The sequence below is a fragment of the Myxine glutinosa genome, chromosome 13, assembly GCF_964187855.1.
Source record: "Myxine glutinosa chromosome 13, kmMyxGlut1.1, whole genome shotgun sequence".
Lineage (NCBI taxonomy): Eukaryota > Metazoa > Chordata > Myxini > Myxiniformes > Myxinidae > Myxine > Myxine glutinosa.
In genome coordinates, this window is record NC_136273.1 from 70,538,126 (window position 1) to 70,553,551 (window position 15,426).

Consider the following 15,426-nt stretch of genomic DNA (forward strand, 5'->3'; position numbering starts at 1 on the left):
ACCATACTCACTCTAACTCTTAAAATGTGGCCCCTTATTCTGTTAGTACCCATTCTGCTGAAATTGCTTCTGCACTTATTTTGTCTATACCCTTATTGGATGAAACATCTCTGCCATAGCCCCTCACGATCATCTCCTTTCTCATGCAAAAAAGAAAAGCCGTTTTCTTACGAGTTAGTTAAATTTTTTTTAGATAAAGATGGAAAATAGAGTTCAAAAGTGAGCCTCCCACTTTTTATTATGTACTGGATCATAACTAATCAGCTATATTCGTCGAAATGTTTTGATCCAAAGGTTTACCAAGTGGAAACTAGATGAGGGGAGATTATACCGTGAAACAACAACTCGTGTAAATCGCATTGACTGCATTTACTGTGTGCCTCCACTTGGGGGCTGTCCATTAACAGTTATACTATGTTACACATGTCGATGGACGTTTCATTTAAGCGATTGTGATCTCACACACACACACAATCACTCTCTCTCACACACACACACACACAATCACTCTCACACACACACACACACACACACACACACACACACACACAATCACTCTCTCTCACACACACGTGCACATGCACACACACAATCACATACACACACAATCACATACACACACACACACACACACACACACACACAAGCTCTCTCACACACACACAATCTCTCTCTCACACACACACAATCTCTCTCTCACACACAATCTCTCTCTCTCACACACAATCTCTCACACACACACACACACACACAATCTCTCTCTCTCTCTCTCTCACACACACAATCTCTCTCACACACACACACAATCTCTCTCACACACACATAATCTCTCTCTCTCTCTCTCACACACACACACACACACACACACACACACACACACACACACACACACACACACACACACACATACACACACACAATCTCTCACACACACACACAATCTCTCACACACCCACACACACAATTGAATTACACACACACACACACACAATTGAATTACACACACACACACACACAATCTCTCTCACACACACACACACACAATTACACACACACACACTCACACACATACATATACACACTCACACACATACATACACACACACACACACACACACACACACACACACACACACACACACACACGTCTACGTCCATCCATTCAATACAAATAAAGGTCATTCAATGATTGTGTTCAATTTCTTGTTACTGTATTCCCAATCGAGCTTAAAGTCAAACTGTAGTCACAATGACACGTATTTCACGGACGTCACATTGACCCATAACGATCGACAACGATACAAACAAATAACTTCAAACCCAGGCACACGGTATCATGTCGTATTCAAGTATCACAAACACACACGTTTCGGTAAAGACGGGGAAGTTGTTCACTCAGACAAGACTCCCCTCAGGAGACCAACAATCACACAGACGACAAACGACATCCTGAGCTCAGAGAAACCGACATGGCGGCGCGATCGGGCACAACAGGGCTTTTGGACAAGGTGAGATCCGAACGTCCAGGTGCTAAATCGGACGTGGTAGTCCGACCATTTTTGTACGGATCCAAAAGGAAAGATTCGGTTTACCTCGTCATAAATCTTTTATTTCAATACCAACATATCCATAATGTTGCGGCCTTGCGGCCATAATGTTGCGGCCACAGGTTTGGATCGCATCCAACTGTAAATAGTTTGGGTATAAAATGTTTAAGTTTTGTGCAATTTTTCCGCATGATAATTGCATTTGTAAATTTGATTATCCGCCGAAGAAGCACGGCTTGCGTTTCGTCGTAAGCATTTTGGTTGTTGCCGGCCGCCGTACACGCGTTTTGGTTGTTGCCGGCCGCCGTACACGCGTTTTGGTTGTTGCCGGCGGCCGTACACGGACAGTGCACGTATCCTTCGGCCTTGCAAGCTGCACCATGACAGTGAGGCTCGGCGTTGTCGTTATTAGCGGCGATTCACGTCTCGCCGTCTCTCTCAAATTGATGTTTTGCATTAAAGCTTTGGCTGTTATGAATGTTCGTGTGTGGCGCTGCATCGACGGTCCTCTGCTAACCTGCAGGCCTCTCGTTCGATCGGGTTCATTTTCCTGGTTGGGTTGTACGGGTGCGGGATCCGTGATAGTGATGGTGTGTGGTTGTTTTGTGCTTGTTTTGTGCTTGCAGTGGAAGATCGACGAGAAGCCGGTGAAGGTGGACAAGTGGGATGGATCTGCGGTAAAGAACGCTTTAGATGATGCTGCCAAGAAGGTGCGACAACCTGTACAACCACAATGTCCTCTAATCCTCGGACCTGGTGTTTCCTTTTTCGTCGGGATTTGAATTGTTTCAAATTGCCTTTTGTTTTGTCCGAAATCCAAAAAATTTGATTTAAACACCAAATCATCATCATAAATTCGCTCGTGTGCAGGTTTGCATCGCTGCTGGGAGCATGGCTGTGCCGCTGATGCAGTGCCCCTTGTAGATTTGTTCAGAATTCCGGTGATAATTCGCCTACCTACTCCTTATGAAACACACCGTGGATTTTTAACGTACAGTACATGAACTAATGCGGGCACACTGGTCCTTGGGCTTAACGTCCATCCGAGGGACCAAGGAAACACCAGGGTGGGAGTTTATAGCTTGGTTGAGAAACACCAGGGTGGGAGTTTATAGCTTGGTTGAGAAACACCAGGGTGGGAGTTTATAGCTGGGTCGAGAAACACCAGGGTGGGAGTTTATAGCTTGGTCGAGAAACACCAGGATGGGAGTTTATAGCTGGGTCGAGAAACACCAGGATAGGAGTTTATAGTTTGGTCGAGCAACACCAGGATGGGAGTTTATAGTTTAGTCGAGAAACACCAGGATGGGAGTTTATAGTTTGGTCGAGAAACACCAGGATGGGAGTTTATAGTTTGTTCGAGAAACACCAGGATAGGAGTTTGTAGCTCTGTCCAGCAACACTAGGATGGGAGTTTATAGCTGGGTCAAGACTGGGATCTTAGTGAGTGTGCGTATCTCTTCCTCTGAGCTATTCTTTCAGCTCGAGATCATAATAATAAAATGATTTTTATGTAATTTCAACGAGAATTATTATTTGTTGGGGTAGGGGGAAGGGAGAGGGAATTCTTGTTAGGACGCAAATTACCTCATATTGTTTTTCTATTTTTGGTCAACTTGACATTAGTGTTGCAGCATTAGCCAATGGCAGGTAGCTGATGCGGGCACCAAGGTTGGCACAGGTTTACACGTTGTCGGGATTACGTGCAGGCGTATCCTAGTCGGAGGTGAAGAGATGAACCACTTATCGGGTATTTGCTATAGTTCAGCATTTTTTGTCTCGTTTTGTATTTTGCATGTTTGTCAACAAAAGAAACCATTATTTCAAATATAGTTTTGTTTTTAAGTATTTGTACATGTGTTCCAGGTTCTGCTGGAGAAGTATGGCTTTGTGGAAAGTTTTCGTCTCATCGACTGCCGCCTTCTAATTTGCACCGTGTCCTGCCTCTTCGCACTATTTGCCCTCGTCTGGGACTATGTGCAGCCTTTCCCAGCCTCCAGACCTGTGCTCATCATCTGCGTGGTCTCATATCCTTTGATAAGATGCTGGCCAAGACGACCATTCAACTTACGATGGCAGACATTTGAAATTGGCCACAGCAACAACAACACAACATGCATTTTAAAGGCCATTTTCCCTGCTAGAGCGGGGGTTAGCCTTGCGGTTCCCATGACAATCTTCTCCATTTTGCCCTATTTTCTGCATCTCTCCTTGTTAACCCCCTTGCCCGCATTTCTTCTTCGACCATCTTTAGCCAAGTCTTTCTCGGTCTTCCCTGTCGTCTACTTCCTTCTACATTCATTTCCATCACTCTTCTCAACCAGTCACTTTCATCCTTCCTCAACACATGACCAAACCATCACAACCTGTTCCTCTTCACAGCATCAATCACAGGCTCTATTCCTATCATCTTTCGCAATTCATCATTTGTCTTCCTCTCTCTCAACGATACTCCGCACATCCGTCGAACCATTCGCATTTCCACCCTTTCCAACCTTCGTTGCTGCTCTACGTTCATTACCCATGTCTCGCTCCCATAAATCATAACACTTCTCACACATGCAGCATACACCTTTCCCTTCAGCTTCAATGACACTCCCCTCATCATCAGCACACCACTCAGTTCCCGAAACTTCTTCTATGCACATCTCACTCTAGCAACTGTTGCCGAGTCTGATCCACCTTCTCCATTCAGCATGTCTCCGAGGTAGCAAAATGTTTTCACACCTTCCAGCTTCACGCCGTCTCCAAGATCCAACTCAACCTTTCCTCCATCTGCAGCTCCCTCTGTGCACACCTTACATTTGAATGTAGCTGCCACACTGGTTAATGACCCTCTCAGACCACTACATTTTTGATGAACCCACTCAGCGCACATTGTACATTGAATGGAGTTCACTCCGACACCCTTCCAACACACAGCACACGGCCACTTCCCAGTTCTTTCCACCTCACCACATGCTTTACCACTTGCCATCACCTTCGTCTTTCCGATATTCACCTTCAGACCTTTTGTCTCCATACATTCCTTCCACTTGTTCATCTTTTCCTTCAGTCCGTCCATACTTTCCGCAATCAACACCAGATCATCTGCATACAACAACTCCCACGGTAAACCCTCGTTTACGTTCTGAGCCAGCACCTCCATCACAGCTACAAATAGTAGTGGACTTAGTACCGACCCCTGATGCACTCCCACTTTCACCTCAAACTCACCACTGTTCCCGTCCTTCGTCCTTACAGCTGTGCGCGCTCTTTTGTACATTGCCATAATTGGCCACAGCGCCTGTGATAATTTGCCTACTCTTCGTGAAAGGCACTGTGACATCTTTAACATCCACCAACTAATGCTAGTCGGTGGGGCATCTGGCTTAACGCTCAACTTAACGTTTATAGTCGAGTCGGGATTCAAAATCAAACTGGACATCAAAAGTCTTGGTACTATTTCATTGCTTTATTTTGAAATACATATACAAGATTCAAATTTAACAATCACCCATAACAAAGTGAAGATTTGGGAGATTTTTTTGCCCTTTGATTTATAACGATGGAACTGTGTGAATGACGTGCTCGATGTGACCTCCACGACGTGCCAGGTAAGCGTCCACTCTGACAGCGAAGTTCTGTGTCACCCTCCTGCATATCAGAGTCGGAGGTGAGAGAGGGACCTTGTCCAATAAACTCCTCAACAGCTCTCTTGGCCTGCTGGATGTTACGAGAGTTGTCTTTGTAAACATTTCCTTCGCGTAGCCCACAAAAATAAGTTTATCGGGTTGAGGTCTGAAGATTGGGGAGACGAAATGTGTTCTCTCTTGAAGGAGATTACCCTGTAGCTGACCATCTCTGCCTTCCAGCTTCCTCAAATAGAGGCTCGACTTACAAGAGCTCTTTCATTAAATTTAGCCCTTTCAAGAGTATACAAAAATAAAATTTATGCTTAGGATACTATATATATATATATATATATATATATATATATATATATATATATATATATATATATATATATATATATACAGTCATCCCTCGCTATATCGCGCTTCACTTTTCGCGGCTTCGGTACATCGCGGGTTTTTCTCGCTAGTATATGTAAAATTATATATCGGATTTTTCATTATATCGCGGGATTCTGCGGCCTATAGGTATTTTTATTTTTTTAGATTTTAATTATTTTTGTGGTAAAATAAGCATTTTCTAGCCTAAAAAATTAATAATAATATAAATAAAAATATAACACATTAATTAAAACCTATATTAAAAGAATATTACAGTAAATCGAAATAAAATACGCATTATAAATGAGTAGACAAAGAATCGCGCATTTTGAAAGTCCCGTATTCTGGGGGTAATTAACTTGTCCATGATTCTGGGGGTAATTAACCCATCCTTAAGGAGGGTTCTTGGACGGTTCTTCGCTACTTTAAGTAATTTGCAAGGTTGATGCCAAACTGTGTCCTGCAGTTTAATGATCAATATGGTTTTAAGAGTCATCATACTTTGGGTAACCTCTAATTTACAATAACTTATGTTTACAACTTCGAGACACATGATCATGATGACGATTTCGATGATGTTGTCTAAAGCTGCAATTAAATTAAGTCGCTGAGTAACATGAATGACCGAGGTTGTGGAGGATGGGATTTTTCGGTCATTACCTTTTGATACAGATGAGATAACTGCTTCATCACTGCATCAGATCAGGAATAACCACCCTCCTCACCTCCTCTCCACCCCCCACTGCTTCCTACAAATTAAACATCAGGAAGCTGCTGCATATGCAAGAGGAAGCTAATACATTTCTTATTAATTTTCAAAATTAATCATCATCTCTATTTTGAATAGCTCATGAAGACTTCTTTATGCTTAGGCCTCAGGTTTGATTAAGGGCACTTTCGTCAATTTTTGCCTTTTGCTTTCAAAAACACAATTTGCATCAATGTAAATACTTTGTTGTACTGTACTTGTGTAGTTCCATGATCATATGTGTATGTTTGTTTGTTAATTAATTGCAATTATAAAAGAACTTGCATCAATGTACTGTACAGCTATATATACACGTACAAATATTTTTCTAATACGTAAGGACTAAGGATGGGTCTCAAAAGTGTGTTTAAGAGTGTGTTTCTCCCGCCTCTGGAACAAACTCCCTCACTCTCTTCAATCCCACTCCACCCTCCAGGTCTTTAAAACAGCTGTTCACCACCATCTCTTATCTTCCCCCATCCAAAACCTTGATCTTTTCTACCCCCGCTAATTTCACCCCAAATCCACTTTTTTGAAATACCAACTTCTGTCCTGGAAGTCATTGGTGTCCTTGTGTTTTATACTTCTCCCTCCACCCCCCCCCCCCCCCCTTCCCATGCCTCCTCCCCCCAAGCCCTCTCCCTTCCACACATCTCCCTGCTCTCAAATGTTGTGTTTGTGTGCTTCACCTTCTCTCCCCATCTTGTTTTCCGCTCCCGCTTTTTATATATTTTGTTTGTCTGGTTGATTTGTTTGTGAAGTAAATGTTAGCTCTTTCACGAGCCTCGATTCAGTATACAAAAAAAAAAAAAAAAAAAAAAAGAGTGTAGAAAGGGTTCATAAGAGCGTGGGAAAGGTTTATGAGTATGGGGAGGGTTTTTAAAGGCTTAAAATATATAAAAATAATAAAATTAATATATGGTTTCTACTTCGCGGATTTTCACCTATCGCGGGGGGTTCTGGAACGTAACCCCCGCGATAAACGAGGGATCACTGTATATATAAAACCAGAAAAAAATTGAATTATCATTAATAATGTTAATGGAGACGATCCAAATAGTACCAAGACTTTTGAAACGCCCTTGTTAAGTGTGCTACCTCTGTACCACCCTGCCAGAGAATCCTGTTCTCCAGTTGTCGAATTGAGGCTTGTTCTCCTTCTCCCGTGGCGTCCATCAGTGACGGCGAACATATGCTGCATCCTGACGGAAATTCCACAGACATAGGCTTTGAAAGACTTATCTGATTGATGTGGAATCAGTGATGTTGGCATTAACTGTGTTAACATTAACACCATTAACTGTGAGCAAGCAAGCAGCATTGTATGCACATTTGATAAATTCATGCAATTCTTTCACAGTCCAAGCTAAATGACCAACGTTCCAGATATATGGAAAGAGTTGATACTTATGACAAGTTTTTATTATTATTATTTCAAAAAAGTACTTAAGTTTCATATTCTGAAGTATCTCTCCTTGACGCCCTTGCACTTACTTTGTCATGATGGCGATCCTGACACTGTACACGTCATACAAGGAGCAGAACATCTTCTTGATGGCGAAAGAAAAGGACGCAACTGGACTCGCTCCCGATAACATCTGGTACCTAGCCTCTGGTATTAAACGGTAAATGCTTCAGGAACATTCCAGGCACATTTTTTCACCATGATTACAACTTCGGTAACACCAATTCTATTCATCTTGTATACTTGTTGCTATGATGTCAAACAACATTGTGTGTGACTCATTTGCTAAAGGCAATGGGCAGGTCAGACACTGGATTCCTCGATACTGAATCGTGTTTATTGTCTCGATTGTCATCCCACGTACCTCTCGTGTTGAGTCATTACTTCTGCCACCAAGCATGGTGTTGCCTTAACGGTTAAGGTTGCTGGATTGAGATATTTGGGTCCTGGGTTCTAGCCCCTGTCATGCCGTTCAGTTAAAACCAGGTGGGCTGACTCAGCCTCTGTCATCCTTCCGAGGTCGGCAAAATGAGTACCAGCTGACTGGTAATGGGGGCATTGCATCAGTGACACAGCCGTGCCCCCAGAAAATGATGCAGCCAAGCAGCCACACGCTGCATACCAACCCGCCAAACGTGAATGGAGGTTATGTTTTCACCCCTGTCTGTCTGTTTGTCTGCCTGTGAGCAGGATGTTTCAAAAATCTATGGACAGATTTAGACGAAATTTGGTGGACAGGTTGGGTGTGTTATAAGGAAGAATTGATTCATTGTTGGTGAAGATTCGAATCCAGATCTGGATACAATCATTTTTATGCCTCCGCAAATGAAGTCGCTGGAGGCATGATGTTATCGGGTTGTCCGTCCGTCCGTGATAGGTTTTTGTTACCGCGATAACTTGAGAACAGCTGAAGTGATCTAAGTCAAACTTGGTGCAGGTGTGCATAATGATCTAAAGATAAACGGATTAGATTATGGGGTCAACAAGTCAAAAGCTCAGAAGTCCCGTTTGGTAAAAAAAAATTCTGTTTCTGCGCTAACTTGTGAACCAGTGATGGGATTTTGACGAGACTTGGTACAAGTACATGTGATACTAGTGGGGAATGCTTACACCTTGTAAGCAATAAGTACGCAGGTACGAATGTTTTATGATTAGAAGCTTTATGATTAGAAGATTAGAAGCTCTAATGAATAGAAGCTTTATGATTATAGGCAAGCATCAACGACCTGCGAGATATCGTTTTCTTTTTTTAATGGACACTTTTACAGTTTTTTTTACATAAAATTTCATTTACGTTTTCCTTTTTTCTTTTTTTTCCTTTACGGACATTAATGTCATGTTTATTTCACAGTTTACAGTTATAGAAATTCCAATTTTCAAATGCTAGATATCAATCGAGGCTTTTTTAAAAGGATGCGTTTCCGGGTTTTTTGCGTAAATTTTCATTCACGGATAATTTCCGACGGATCTGCGATTTTTCCTGGTGTACCGGTTTCAATGTCCATCGGCATGACAAATTTCAGCTTTCTGCAACACCAGGAAGGTACCGATCATTAATATCAGTCAGTGATTCGAAATTTGAATTCGAAAATTAAAATCAGGGGTCGGTACTAAGTCCACTACTATTTGTAGCTGTGATGGAGGTGCTGGCTCAGACCATAAAGGAGGGTTTACCGTGGGAGTTGTTGTATGCAGATGATCTGGTGTTGATTGCGGAAAGTATGGATGGACTGAAGGAAAAGATGAACAAGTGGAAGGAAAGTATGGAGACAAAAGGTCTGAAGGTGAATATAGGAAAGACGAAGGTGATGGCAAGTGGTAAAGCATGTGGTGAGGTGGAAAGAACTGGGAAGTGGCCGTGTGCTGTGTGCAGGAAGGGTGTCGGAGTGAACTCCATTCAATGTACAATGTGCGCTGAGTGGGTTCATCAAACATGTAGTGGTCTGAGAGGGTCATTAACCAGTGTGGCAGCTACATTCAAGTGTAAGGTGTGCACAGAGGGAGCTGCAGATGGAGGAAATGTTGAGTTGGATCTTGGAGACGGCGGGAAGCTGGAAGGTGTGAAAACATTTTGCTATCTCGGAGACATGCTGAATAGAGAAGGTGGATTAGACTCGGCAACGGTTGCTAGAGTGAGATGTGCATGGAAGAAGTTTCGGGAACTGAGTGGCGTGGTGATGAGGAGGGCAGTGTCGTTGAAGCTGAAGGGAAAGGTGTATGCTGCATGTGTGAGAAGTGTTATGATTTATGGGAGCGAGACATGGGTCATGAATGTAGAGCAGCAACGAAGGCTGGAAAGGGTGGAAATGCGAATGGTTCGGTGGATGTGCGGAGTGTCGCTGAGAGAGAGGAAGACAAATGATGAATTGCGAAAGATGATGGGAATAGAGCCTGTGATTGATGCTGTGAAGAGGAACATGTTGAGATGGTTTGGTCATGTGTTGAGGAAGGATGAAAGTGACTGGTTGAGAAGAGTGATGGAAATGAATGTAGAAGGACGTAGAGGACGGGGAAGACCGAGAAAGACTTGGCTAAAGACGGTGGAAGAAGACATGCGGGCAAGGGGGTTAACAAGGAGAGATGCAGAAAATAGGGCAAAATGGAGAAGATTGTCATGGGGACCGCAAGGCTAACCCCCGCTGTTGCAGGGAAAATGGCCTTAAAATGCATGTTGTTGGTGTTATTTGATTCGAAAGAGCTTTATATATTGGATATTATTATGAAAAGATTAATTGCCTAGATTTTGGCATCAAAGGTCAGAGGTCATGTTAGGTTAAAAATGTGATACTTGAGAACAGCTGAAGGGATCTAAATCAAACTTGGTACAAGTATGTATAATGATTGCAGGGGTCGCACTTTTTTTTTTTTTGTGGTCCTCCGGCCCACATAAACAGATTTTTTTGGTGGCCCGACCATATATTACTTGCTGGTCAATCAAAGTTCATAAAAATCAGTATCCACGTTTAAATTACCATTTCTCATGACACCTACAGATCAAATTTCAGTGGTTCTCATATCGGCAAACTCGTAATCGCAGAACACTCCCGTCAGCTATTCAATGATCGACCTACTAACTTGCAGGAAAATAATACTAAGACAATTTTAATGTTTGCTTTGAAAATTGCTGAAGAAAAATTTCTTCACACGTTAACCCTTTTATAGCGTTTTCCAAAACAATTGTTAGCTCTGCAGAACTTTCAGCTATTGACGAGATAATTATAAGTCAGGAAATGTTGAAAATAGTACTAAAACACACGTCACTTTAAAACTTGTAAAAAGTATTTTTATTCAATGAACATTCAGTTTCCAAAAATATTGGATCAAAATTTGATGTAAAGAACAGTTAATTTAAACAGTGTGAATTTGTGTAACTCGCATGCAGCTATCGATGTGGTGCATGCATATTGCAAGCTCGCGGCTTTGCCTCTATATCCAGAGGTGGCGTTTGTGGCATGCAATTTATCACAGTATGAATTTGCGTTACTACCATGCAGCTCTCGATGTGATCCATGCATATTTCAAGCTCGTGGCCTTGCCTCAATATTCAGAGGTGGCGTTTGGGGCATGCAAACCAAGGATACACACGGTCCACCATCAACTCCCTTCTGGTGAAACTCCCTAAATCCAGAATCATTGCTCACCTCCACATATTTGTTCCTTCTTTTTTCCAGCCTTTGGAACCAACTTCCACATATTCTTCAATCTCATTCCTCCCTCAATATCTTCAAGACAGCTGTTCACCACCATCTTAGATTGTCCTTCATCCAAAACCATGTTTTTTTTCTACCCTAATTTACCCACCTCCCCCCCCCACCCCCCCAACCCCCCCAACCACCACTACCCCACCACCCTAATCCCTCTTTCTTCCAAATTTCCAGTTTTCCCTCCTAAGAGCTTCCTTCTGTATCCATCTTGTCCACCCTATGCCTCCTTTCCTACCCACTCATTCCTCCCTCCCCTACCCTCCCTCCCATTGTTTGTCCAAGTCTCCCTCTATCTTGATTTCAACTCTCCTGTTGGTGTTACCCCCTTCTCTCTCCCGTTCTTTTTGTGTGTGGCTGTACTGTTCCTTTTGCGTGCGTGTCTCATGTTCCTTTTGTGTGCGTCTCCCGTTACTTTTGCGTGCGCGTCTCCTGTTCCTCTCGCGTGCGTCTCTCCTGTTCCTTTTGCGTGCGTCTCTCCTGTTCCTTTTGTGTGTCTCTCATATTCCTCTCGCATGCGTCTCTCATGTTCCTCTCGCATGCGTCTCTCATGTTCCTTTCGCGTGCATCTCTCCTGTTCCTTTTGTGTGCGTCTCTCCTGTTCCTTTTGTGTGTGTCTCTCCTGTTCCTTTTGTGTGTGTCTCATGTTCCTCTCGCATGCGTCTCTCCTGTTCCTTTTGCGTGCGTCTCTCCTGTTCCTTTTGTGTGTCTCTCATATTCCTCTCGCATGCGTCTCTCATGTTCCTCTCGCATGCGTCTCTCATGTTCCTTTCGCGTGCATCTCTCCTGTTCCTTTTGTGTGCGTCTCTCCTGTTCCTTTTGTGTGTGTCTCTCCTGTTCCTTTTGTGTGTGTCTCATGTTCCTCTCGCATGCGTCTCTCATGTTCCTTTCGCGTGCATCTCTCCTGTTCCTTTTGTGTGTGTCTCTCATGTTCCTCTCGCATGCGTCTCTCATGTTCCTTTTGCGTGCGTCTCTCCTGTTCCTTTTGTGTGTGTCTCTCATGTTCCTCTCGCATGCGTCTCTCATGTTCCTTTCGCGTGCATCTCTCCTGTTCCTTTTGCGTGCGTCTCTCCTGTTCCTTTTGTGTGTGTCTCTCATGTTCCTCTCGCATGCGTCTCTCATGTTCCTTTCGCGTGCATCTCTCCTGTTCCTTTTGTGTGCGTCTCTCCTGTTCCTTTTGCGTGCATCTCTCCTGTTCCTTTTGTGTGCGTCTCTCATGTTCCTTTTGTGTGCGTCTCTCCTGTTCCTTTTGCGTGCATCTCTCCTGTTCCTTTTGTGTGTGTCTCTCATGTTCCTCTCGCATGCGTCTCTCATGTTCCTTTTGCGTGCATCTCTCCTGTTCCTTTTGTGTGCGTCTCTCCTGTTCCTTTTGCGTGCATCTCTCCTGTTCCTTTTGTGTGCGTCTCTCATGTTCCTTTTGCGTGTGTCTCTCCTGTTCCTTTCGCGTGTGTCTCATGTTCCTTTTGCGTGCGTCTCTCCTGTTCCTTTTGCGTGCGTCTCTTCTGTTCCTTTTGTGTGTGTCTCTCCTGTTCCTTTTGTGTGCGTCTCTCATGTTCCTTTTGCGTGCGTCTCTCATGTTCCTTTTGCGTGCGTCTCTCCTGTTCCTTTTGTGTGCGTCTCTCCTGTTCCTTTTGTGTGTGTCTCTCCTGTTCCTTTTGTGTGCGTCTCTCATGTTCCTCTCGCGTGCGTCTCTCATGTTCCTTTCGCGTGCATCTCTCCTGTTCCTTTCGTGTGCGTCTCTCATATTCCTTTTGTATGCGTCTCTACCGTTCCTTTTGCATCCTGTTTTGCATCCTGATCCGTTCAGTGGCTAGCTCTTCTATAAGCGTCAACTTTGTCTGCATACAAAAAATGGTATATGGCCCTTGGTCATTCAACTTTTGTGTCTATAATACCAAGGTATTCAAAATGGTGATCTTCTGCATCATCTTGCTGAGGAGAGGGGCAGTGCTTGGAATGTCCATTTACATTTGCCTGAAATGTGCTTCTGCTCCACCCCATCTTGGTGAGGAGAGGGCCAGAGCTTGCAACAAACAAGAAAGGAAGCAAACTCGATTCTATATATATTTATACATACACCTTGAATAAGATGAAATGAAGGAATTACAGTTTGTAAATTAATTATTTGTTGTTTTGAAACTTTGCCATCACTTGTAAGTAGAGTGCAGCTGTTATACGTGCAGGCACTGAATGAACGATTCATGTAGCCAGCGAATCTTCTATTTGCCTGCAAAAAACAATCTATGTTACAAGCACCTACTCTATCTTTTTTTGGGCCACATCACCTGAACCCCACTTATATTTGGGGAGGGATGGGTGACTTTATCAGCAATTACACCTTTCTAAAAAGGGTCTAACAATCTGTGCCTTGTTTTTATTTATATATTTGTTCTGTGACTTCCTCTTGCAGTTAATGTTTCATCCTTCCCCCACCTCCTCCCTCCCACTTTATGCAGTTTTGATGACAAGTACACGCTGAAAGTGATATTTTCCAATGGGAGGACTGGCTTGCACTACGACAAGGAATTCACAAAGTCCGTGTCCTACTTTCTGGATGAGAATGGTGTCGTTTTGTTTGACTTTTTTGAGCCTGATGTGTCGGGCCTTTGTAACAATCTCTCGCTGCATAAGAAGGATCAGTAATAAACGGCTTTTAGTTTTACTATTTGTAAACCAAAAAAAAGAAAGAGGACGAGGCAATGTTGTTGTTGGTTTGTTTTCACCACCATTGGGAACTTGTTTCCTGAAATTCATTTCATTCCTTAAAACTGTTTTTTTTTGTCTGTTTGTTTTGTTTTGACCAATGGGCACCTTTCTCTTTACGCTTTGAATTGTAGGCATTGTCATCACCGAAGTGGCAATGTTGGCAATACATTTGCCAATACAGTGGCAATACATTTCTACCTTAAATGCTTTTATTTGATTGGCAGACCGACATGTTTTTTTTCCATTCCTATGCCGTTCAGGTCTAGTTAAAAGGCTGCAGCTCTTGTCAGTTTCCCTTGTAATGTTGCAGATACATTGAGGGAATGTAACATCAAACAAACTTGGAAAATTATTCGGATTTCTTTCTTCAAACCTTTTTCACAACTTTTCATCAAATGCATGAGGGAAAGGTCACATTTTAGGTTTGTGTTTTTTTTCCCTCCCCCTCAAGACCAACACTTTTCCATCTGTTGTTGCCTTTGCACTTCCATTTTCTGGTTTGCCAGATTAATCCAGATTTAAAAGGAAAATTTGATTTTGCCCAATTTTGGATAACTTTAATGCCGGTTAACTCAAAGTGTACTTTTCCTTTTGCTGCGTTTTGTTATGTGCAAAGAAAGATAAAATATGGAAGGTTTATTTTATTTTTTATCTTTCCAGGTGCAAAATGACTGATTCCTATTGTTTGGGACGATTGGAATGTTCCAGACATGACGAGCATGCTATTTATGACAATTTGTTGACGGCACGCAAATGTAAGCTCTCAAATTTTTCCACAACTCTGTTAGCTATAATCAACGTGTTGTGTAAAGCATTACATGATGATGAAACAAAATGGTTGTTTGTATTTCATTAAAATTGAAAGTCGAATGTTGAAGTTTCTAATGAATGGAAATAGGGTGACTTCAGTTTCAAGAACACGTTTTTAAATTTTTTGGTTAAAATTATTGGCTTCAGGTGATGCTACTTGCTTGCTGATCACCCTCCTTGTATCGTATCAGGATATGGGATGGAAGGAAAGGCATGTTGAATGGAGAACAGTGTCCCCGTATTGAAAGTGGCTTCATTATCTCCCTAAGAACAGCCTTTTCCTTCGTATGGTCCCCTTTGAGGCTTAGCTTCCTCATATTTACATTGTGTGAGCGGGTTCAAGACAAAAATAGCAGTAAACTGCAAAGATTAACAAATCAACACAGGATCTGATCCTGGCTTTCCAACGTTATGAACTGTGAGTTTGGATGGGAATACTAAACATGCCAGAGGC

General features: G+C 42.7%; 1 protein-coding gene across 2 annotated transcripts; it reads left to right on the top strand.

Annotated features, from left to right (window-relative positions):
• Nucleotides 1-1,032: 1,032 nt before the first annotated feature.
• On the top strand, nucleotides 1,033-15,032 carry SPCS2 (signal peptidase complex subunit 2). Of its 2 annotated transcripts, none has more exons than XM_078767630.1 (5): nucleotides 1,033-1,508; nucleotides 2,174-2,257; nucleotides 3,414-3,574; nucleotides 7,781-7,915; nucleotides 13,913-15,032. In XM_078767630.1, exons 1-5 carry the CDS (start codon nucleotides 1,470-1,472, stop codon nucleotides 14,097-14,099), a joined length of 606 nt encoding a protein of 201 aa, XP_078623756.1. In that variant the 5' UTR covers nucleotides 1,033-1,469; the 3' UTR covers nucleotides 14,100-15,032. The 2 variants fall into 2 exon arrangements, with proteins under 2 accessions (XP_078623756.1, XP_067990678.1); XM_068134577.2 differs by lacking the exon at nucleotides 1,033-1,508 and adding an exon at nucleotides 1,806-1,933 and having other exon boundaries at nucleotides 3,414-3,573; nucleotides 7,780-7,915.
• Nucleotides 15,033-15,426: the final 394 nt, after the last annotated feature.